The 10,000-nt window shown below is 40.3% G+C and overlaps 1 protein-coding gene across 3 annotated transcripts in view; it reads left to right on the forward strand.

The window, feature by feature from the left end:
- The first annotated feature begins 8,383 nt into the window (after nt 1–8,383).
- Nucleotides 8,384–10,000, forward strand: part of col11a1a (collagen, type XI, alpha 1a) — a 120,953-nt gene continuing 119,336 nt past the window's right edge. For all 3 annotated transcript variants that reach the window (XM_053618935.1, XM_053619726.1, XM_053620139.1), the window contains exon 1: nt 8,384–9,325. In XM_053618935.1, coding sequence (XP_053474910.1) covers nt 9,196–9,325 — 130 coding nt within the window. In that variant the 5' untranslated portion in view covers nt 8,384–9,195. The remainder of the gene's footprint in view (nt 9,326–10,000) is intronic.

Consider the following 10,000-nt stretch of genomic DNA (forward strand, 5'->3'; position numbering starts at 1 on the left):
AAACAGTCGCTCCCGCACCAGCCTCTCGTTATTCTCTCTCTTTAACAAGTTAAAGACGTCTGTACCTCTGGCACTGGAGACTCCTTCCATACAAGTTTAAATCAACATTTCCTTACATATCAGAGTTTACATACACGCTTTAAATCCCCGTGAACGAGCCGTTGCTATAGAAACGATACAGCTATCAGAACGAGCACGGTAATATAAACCTTTGTGTGTCTAACTTTTCTGCATGGTGGATTTGAACCCAGTTTTGTTCGAATTCTCCGCTAATCAAACACGAGCGCGGGCTTCAGCTCTAACATGAAACAAAGCGTTTCAAATCACGTACGATGATCTAATAGCTTAAAGCGTTCACGCTGTAGTAATGTAGAGCAGGTGTTTCTCTGGGTTCCTACACGAGAGATGGATCTGGATCAGTTCAAACGCTCGGCATTACCTCACTAATTTATCTAACAGTCTGTTTTTCATTTGGATGTACAGCTCATTTTTTCTCCAGCCTAGAAGCTCCGCCCCTTCTGTTCTGGTTATATATCGGATTTCTTTTTATAGTACGCACTCGTTCACGGTTCTCGGTGTGAACACACTGCACACTCGTTTTATTCTTCTGAAAGGTCCTGAGCTGATTATGAGCTTGAAAATCAGGTTTACTGCCAAAATGTACAGACTTTCAGCTGTTTGCGATGAACAAATCAAACAAAAGCGATTGAAATCGTTCATAGCTGCCACAGATTGTGTGTGTGTGTGTGTGTGCGTGTGTGTGTGTGTGTGTGATGTTTTTTGTTCTTGGTTAACTGCTATATGTATATTTACTTAAATAAAGTTAGCAACATGCACTTGGATAGGCCTTGTGCTACGCTACATGCACATTATAATCCCACACCAGTTTCCAGGAAACGGAACCAACATGGTAGACCACAGTCCAAATAAAAGACTCGCGGTGTCCAAACAGATCGGACGACGGGACTGAGACAGTCCTCTTCTGTCTAAATACATTCTGCAATGTATGACACTCTCATCTCTCTCTCTCTCTCTCTCTCTCTCTCTCTCTCTCTTCCATCGTTCTCAACAAGCTCTCTGGTGTGAGGCCAGCCCTTTGGGTGGTGTGTGTTCCTGAACTCCAGGCACAGAATGAGGCCTTTATACAGTACTGAGGTGTGTGTGTGTGTGTGTGTGTGTGTGTGTGTGTATGTGTGTGTGTTCAGGAACTGGCACACAGGAGGGATTGGCTGTGTAGCGTATGCCTGTGAGAAGAAAAGCTGCTCCTATTTCACAGCAGGTCAAAAAAAAAACACACAGAAGAAGTCAAGAAACACCAGCTGTGGATAGATAGAGAGAGAGAAGAGAGAGAGAGAGAGAGAGAGAGATCTTCATCCTGTTACATCTCTTACATCCATTTACATCTGTTACATCTCTTACATCCTGTTACATCTCTTACATCCTGTTACATCCTGTTATAATCTCTTACATACAGTTACATCTCTTACATCCTGTTACATCCTGTTACATCTCTTACATACAGTTACATCTCTTACATACAGTTACATCCTGTTACATCTCTTACATACAGTTACATCTCTTACATACAGTTACATCTCTTACATCCTGTTACATCTCTTACATACAGTTACATACAGTTACATCTCTTACATACAGTTACATCCTGTTACATCTCTTACATCCTGTTACATCCTGTTATAATCTCTTACATACAGTTACATCTCTTACATCCTGTTACATCCTGTTACATCTCTTACATACAGTTACATCTCTTACATACAGTTACATCCTGTTACATCTCTTACATACAGTTACATCTCTTACATACAGTTACATCTCTTACATCCTGTTACATCTCTTACATACAGTTACATCCTGTTACATCTCTTACATACAGTTACATACAGTTACATCTCTTACATCCTGTTACATCTCTTACATACAGTTACATACAGTTACATCTCTTACATCCTGTTACATCTCTTACATACAGTTACATACAGTTACATCTCTTACATCCTGTTACATCTCTTACATCCTGTTACATACAGTTACATCTCTTACATACAGTTACATCTCTTACATCCTGTTACATCTCTTACATACAGTTACATACAGTTACATCTCTTACATCCTGTTACATCTCTTACATACAGTTACATACAGTTACATCTCTTACATACTGTTACATCCTGTTACATCTCTTACATCCTGTTACATCCTGTTACATCTCTTACATCCTGTTACATCCTGTTACATCTCTTACATACAGTTACATCTCTTACATCCAGTTACATCCTGTTACATCTCTTACATCCTGTTACATCCTGTTACATCCTGTTACATCTCTTACATCCTGTTACATCCTGTTACATCTCTTACATACAGTTACATCTCTTACATCCTGTTACATCTCTTACATACAGTTACATACAGTTACATCTCTTACATACTGTTACATCCTGTTACATCTCTTACATCCTGTTACATCCTGTTACATCTCTTACATCCTGTTACATCCTGTTACATCCTGTTACATCTCTTACATCCTGTTACATCCTGTTACATCTCTTACATACAGTTACATCTCTTACATCCAGTTACATCCTGTTACATCTCTTACATACTGTTACATCCTGTTACATCTCTTACATACAGTTACATACAGTTACATCTCTTACATCCTGTTACATCTCTTACATCCTGTTACATACAGTTACATCTCTTACATACAGTTACATCTCTTACATCCTGTTACATCTCTTACATACAGTTACATACAGTTACATCTCTTACATCCTGTTACATCTCTTACATCCTGTTACATACAGTTACATCTCTTACATACAGTTACATCTCTTACATACAGTTACATCTCTTACATCCTGTTACATACAGTTACATCTCTTACATACAGTTACATCTCTTACATACAGTTACATCTCTTACATCCTGTTACATCTCTTACATACAGTTACATACAGTTACATCTCTTACATCCTGTTACATCTCTTACATACAGTTACATACAGTTACATCTCTTACATCCTGTTACATCTCTTACATCCTGTTACATACAGTTACATCTCTTACATACAGTTACATCCTGTTACATCTCTTACATACAGTTACATACAGTTACATCTCTTACATCCTGTTACATCTCTTACATCCTGTTACATACAGTTACATCTCTTACATCCTGTTACATCTCTTACATCCTGTTACATACAGTTACATCTCTTACATCCTGTTACATCTCTTACATATAGTTACATCCTGTTACATCTCTTACATACAGTTACATCCTGTTACATCCTGTTACATCTCTTACATCCTGTTACATCTCTTACATCCTGTTACATCCTGTTACATCTCTTACATCCTGTTACATCCTGTTACATCCTGTTACATCTCTTACATACAGTTACATCCTGTTACATCTCTTACATCCTGTTACATCCTGTTACATCCTGTTACATCTCTTACATACAGTTACATCCTGTTACATCTCTTGCATCCTGTTACATCTCTTACATCCTGTTACATCTCTTACATCCTGTTACATCCTGTTACATCTCTTACATCCTGTTACATCCTGTTACATACAGTTACATCCTGTTACATCTCTTACATACAGTTACATCTCTTACATCCTGTTACATCCTGTTACATCCTGTTACATCTCTTACATACAGTTACATCCTGTTACATCTCTTACATCCTGTTACATCCTGTTACATCCTGTTACATCTCTTACATACAGTTACATCCTGTTACATCTCTTGCATCCTGTTACATCTCTTACATCCTGTTACATCTCTTACATCCTGTTACATCCTGTTACATCTCTTACATCCTGTTACATCCTGTTACATACAGTTACATCCTGTTACATCTCTTACATACAGTTACATCTCTTACATCCTGTTACATCCTGTTACATCCTGTTACATCTCTTACATACAGTTACATCTCTTACATCCTGTTACATCTCTTACATACAGTTACATACAGTTACATCTCTTACATACTGTTACATCCTGTTACATCTCTTACATCCTGTTACATCCTGTTACATCTCTTACATCCTGTTACATCCTGTTACATCCTGTTACATCTCTTACATCCTGTTACATCCTGTTACATCTCTTACATACAGTTACATCTCTTACATCCAGTTACATCCTGTTACATCTCTTACATACTGTTACATCCTGTTACATCTCTTACATACAGTTACATACAGTTACATCTCTTACATCCTGTTACATCTCTTACATCCTGTTACATACAGTTACATCTCTTACATACAGTTACATCTCTTACATCCTGTTACATCTCTTACATACAGTTACATACAGTTACATCTCTTACATCCTGTTACATCTCTTACATCCTGTTACATACAGTTACATCTCTTACATACAGTTACATCTCTTACATACAGTTACATCTCTTACATCCTGTTACATACAGTTACATCTCTTACATACAGTTACATCTCTTACATACAGTTACATCTCTTACATCCTGTTACATCTCTTACATACAGTTACATACAGTTACATCTCTTACATCCTGTTACATCTCTTACATACAGTTACATACAGTTACATCTCTTACATCCTGTTACATCTCTTACATCCTGTTACATACAGTTACATCTCTTACATACAGTTACATCCTGTTACATCTCTTACATACAGTTACATCTCTTACATCCTGTTACATCCTGTTACATCTCTTACATCCTGTTACATACAGTTACATCTCTTACATCCTGTTACATCTCTTACATCCTGTTACATACAGTTACATCTCTTACATCCTGTTACATCTCTTACATATAGTTACATCCTGTTACATCTCTTACATACAGTTACATCCTGTTACATCCTGTTACATCTCTTACATCCTGTTACATCTCTTACATCCTGTTACATCCTGTTACATCTCTTACATCCTGTTACATCCTGTTACATCCTGTTACATCTCTTACATACAGTTACATCCTGTTACATCTCTTACATCCTGTTACATCCTGTTACATCCTGTTACATCTCTTACATACAGTTACATCCTGTTACATCTCTTGCATCCTGTTACATCTCTTACATCCTGTTACATCTCTTACATCCTGTTACATCCTGTTACATCTCTTACATCCTGTTACATCCTGTTACATACAGTTACATCCTGTTACATCTCTTACATACAGTTACATCTCTTACATCCTGTTACATCCTGTTACATCTCTTACATCCTATTACATCCTGTTACATCTCTTACATCCTGTTACATCCTGTTACATCTCTTACATCCTGTTACATCCTGTTACATCCTGTTACATCTCTTACATCCTGTTACATCCTGTTACATCCTGTTACATCTCTTACATCCTGTTACATCCTGTTACATCTCTTACATACAGTTACATCTCTTATATCCAGTTACGTCTCTTACATACAGTTACATCTCTTACATTCAGTTACATCCTGTTACATCTCTTACATACAGTTACATCTCTTACATACATTTACATCTCTCGTGTGTGTGTGTGTGTGTGTTTCATGCTCTCATGGTTGCTATGGTAATGCTGATGCTAAACCCCTCTCCGTGCATGCGCCTAACATTAGATCAGATAATGCATAACCTGGATATAAACAGAGATTCTTCATAGAGTCCACATAAACATTTTATTTATAATCTGCAGCCAGAATGTTTTAATACGAGTATGCAATGTGTGTGATACTCCAGCCATGCAATTTGCACAACTAAATCAGTGGCATTAGTATTCCCAATCATCTCTTGGATCGTTTGGGATAAACGGGATCACTGTGGACATTTTATTTTGGCCGAACTGTCACTTTAATAGCAGCTCTCCTTGTGTTGGACTTCGCAGTCATGTGTGACTCTGCATGGTAAATAACTTCCCAAACATCTGGCCTGCATCTACTCAAGTGTGTATTCGGCAGCGGTGGCACGGTGACATGACATTTACCTCCAGCAGGTCAGAGGTCACGGCTAAACAGACCTCAAAGTCACCGGCATCTTGTAGACTTAAGACAGGACATTTCTGACACATGTCATACACTATAAGTAATAAGTAAGAAGTAGCAGTTCTTATTAGAGTGTTATGTCCTGGCTGAAGGTTTGTATAATGATGATAGAAGCAGATAAGAATTTAACCAAGGACATGTCTCGAACAGTTCTTACACGTGTTCTTGGCAGCGTGGAGGTTTAACTTCCTTGGAATAATTTATGAGGTGATAATAACAATAACAGACTGTGCAGTCCTTCGTTTCATGGTGATCCAACGCCATGCGGAAAACACCATTTAATGAATAGCTTTACACACACACACACACACACACACACACACGGAGTCAGGGAATCACAGAAGAATCAGTACACTTTTCCCACGTACAGATTATTCAAACATTATTCAGAAATATTGTTCGAGCTCCTGGTGTGAATTTCATGCACGATGTCCACGCGATGTATGTACAGTTATAAATGCTAACACCTTCTATGAAGGCTAATTTATAATGAAACTCGAATAACTTCCTATCTTGTTATAAAGCATTCGTAAGACATTGTTATAAATCAAAATGAAAATGCTTTCCACGTTATAGCTATACTTATTATGCATTATGCAGTCCGTACAGGATTTTGCGGCGTTTTTTATTCTGAATGTTGCGCCCAAAACGTTTGATTTTGCTGCGGCTTTTTTCAACTTGTGGAGTTATTTTGCGCTTTTGTTTGCGGAAAACTGCTCGAATTGGCGAAAATTCCAATTGCGCGAAATTGTTGTTTCGCGGTGAGGTTTGTTGGTAAATGAGAACTTTTAGCCGTACTCGCGTCCGAAGAAAAGGGCTCCGATGAATGTGCGTCATGATGACGTCACATGACGCGTCTCGGCCCGAATCTGCGTCAGATCTGTGGTAATTTAATCTCTTCTGAATATCGTAGTGTTCGCCTGATTTTACATTCATTTCTGTGGTCGTGAAACTGCAAAGTCCCGTATTTATTTTTAATAATAACTTTCTACACAAAATTCTAGATCGGGGGAGGGGGGGGGGAGTAATCGGGAAGACTGTCCATCCATCCATCCATCCATCTTCTATACCGCTTTATCCTTTTCAGGGGAACCTGGAGCCTATCCCAGGGAGCATGGGGCACAAGGCGGGGTACACCCTGGACAGGGTGCCAATCCATCACAGGGCACAATCACATACACACTCACACACCCATTCATACACTACGGACACTTTAGACACGCCAATCAGCCTACCATGCATGTGTTTGGACTGGGGGAGGAAACAGTTATACTGGGGGAGGAAACCCCCGCAGCACGGGGAGAACATGCAAACTCCGCACACACAGGGGCACGGTGGGACTCGAACCCCCAACCCTGGAGGTGTGAGGCGAACGTGCTAACCACTAAGCGTGCTAACCACTAAGCCACCGTGCGCCCCGGGAAGACTGTCGACTATTACAATTCCTGATTTTTTTTAAATCTCAGAAATCAGCTGCATCACGCAACAATCGTAAACTGCAGAAAGAATGTACTTATACAATTATACAGAGTGTCCCAGAAGTCTCCAGGGGAGTATGTACACCAGCAACACGTCGGTTGTGCCTTCGTCGGCGGATGTTGGTGGACGTCCACGTCTCGGGCGGTCTGCGACACTTCCAGTCTTTTTGAATTTGTTAATAAATTTTTCGACACTGTGGTGTGTGAGATGCGCTCGCCATGTTTCCTGTTAAAGTCCATCGCAACCTCGCGACAGCTTCCCAATCCGGCCGGAAGAATGATTTCGATACTTATGTCAAAGGTGTTCTTAAAGGCTATCTGAAAAAAATGTAGCCTACAGTTCCCTCCATTAATATTGGCACTAATAATATGAGCAAAGGAGGCTGTACAAAAGTGTCTTTATTGTTTAACCTTTTGATCTTTTGTTAAAAAAAAATTCACAAAAATACTCTGCTCTCATGGATATCAAACAATTACACACACAACACAGGTTTATCCAAAAAATATATTTGTTAAATATATGTGTGCGCAATGCTGTACTCCTTTAATCATTCGATTTTTGGGGTTCTGTTTAAAAGAATTGATTCAGTATGATTTAAAATGATCGATTCACTTAAGGTTTAATTGACTCAGTATGCTTTAAAAGGATCGATTCGATTCAGGGTTCTTCTGAAAAGAATCGATTCCGTATGATTTAAAACGATCGATTCGATTCACTTTTGGGGGTTCTTTTTTATTTTACTTACAAGATTCGATTCGATTCAAGGTTCTTTAAAAAAAAAAGAATCGATTCAGTATAATTTAAAATGATCGATTCGGTTTAGGGGGGTGGTTTTTTTTTTTTTAAATAATCGATTCGATTCAGGATTTCGGGATCCTTTTTAAAAGAATCGAATCAGTAGATTGACACGAATAGTTTAGTTCGATGTGGGGTTGCGGAATTATTTTAAGAGTCGGTTCAGTGAGGTGAGTCGTGGATGCGCGCGGTGTGTTGGGGTGGGGGCGGTGTGTTGGGGGCTCGGGGGTGGATCCTCGGCCCGGAGTCTCCGTGCTGCCCCCCTTTATTTGTTCATCAGAGCTGTTTCTTTCCGCCCTCCCTTGTCATTTTTTTCTGTGTAATGGTAGGTCTTCTCAGGCTCGGCCCTCCTGTCGGTGTGTATGAGTGTGTGTGTGTGTGTGTGTGAGTGTAAGTGTGTGTGTGAAGAAGGGGGTGTAGAGATCAGATGTGCCTCCGTGCGTCCTGATTAAAGCCCCGTGGGCTGGGCAAAAAGTTGCGGGGACTCACGCGCGCGCACGCACACGCACACACATGCGTGGAAAGCGTCTTGGAAGTTGTGGGGGTTTGGAAGAGAGCGCGAGCCGGCCGTGAGGAGAACCTGCTCAAAACCCTGCTCCTTATGGCTCTGTAGAGCTCTAGAGCTTTCTGGAGGGACTGCCTGGTGTGTGTGTGTGTGTGTGTGTGGTGGTGGTGTTTGTGTGTGTGTGGTGTGTGTGTGTGTGGTGTGTGCCTGCGCGCGCGCGCGGTGTGTGCGTGTGTGTGTGTGTGTGTGTGCGCGTGTGCGCGCGCGCGGTGTGTGTGTTTTTAGTCGGAAACGGTTTTTGCGAAGCCGTACACTTTCGCGAGGTTCGTCCGGCATCTCGCTTCTCCGTCCACCATGGAGACCCAGCGGTGGTCCACCAGGTGGAGGACGAAAAGCTGGCTTCTGGACATCACGACCAAACCTCTCCTCATCGTCCTCGCCTCGTCCTTCATCCTTGCGCTCCACGCTCCACATGTCCGAGCAGGTAAACATCTCCAAAAAGTTTTCATAGCTATCCAGACAGATAGACAGACAAGATGTCTAGACAGATTTTACCCATAGCGCATCTGCAGGACTTTCAGATGTTCTAACATCATGCCGCGTGCACCATGAACACTTATCCTCACTTACAGCACAACCCTCAGGACTAATTCTTCATCAGTAATGCTTCAGGCTTTCTACTTTCTAACACTTTTTATTTTGATCTTTTTAGAAATCGCATAGGATATCTACAGGTTCCTCACGAAGGAGAAACAGAAGAACTCATTATGGCGCTCAAATTAACATCTTCTTTTCTTTTCTTTTCTTTTCTTTTCTTTTCGTTTCTTTTTAAAATCTACCCGACGTGAGAGTGTTCAATTAACTTTAATTTCATGTCTGTGACGAAGCGTGGAGTGTGTGTGATCCCAAATTTGGAAGCCCTTTGGGATGTTAGGAATGCTGCACAGCTGGATTCAAACCCATCTCTATTACCATATTTTAATGAAATGTGTGTAAAGAAGATGTGCGCGTGACAAAAAAATACAGCTGCTGTGCGTAAATGTGAATCATGTGACGGAATTCAGAGGAAGTGTTAATTAAACCTCCAAATGGTGAAGCTTTTTACAACTTTATATACAATAATGAATGAGTGTGTGTGTGTGTGTGTGTGTGTGTGTGT

This window comes from Ictalurus furcatus, chromosome 1 (assembly GCF_023375685.1).
Source record: "Ictalurus furcatus strain D&B chromosome 1, Billie_1.0, whole genome shotgun sequence".
Taxonomy (NCBI): Eukaryota; Metazoa; Chordata; class Actinopteri; order Siluriformes; family Ictaluridae; genus Ictalurus; species Ictalurus furcatus.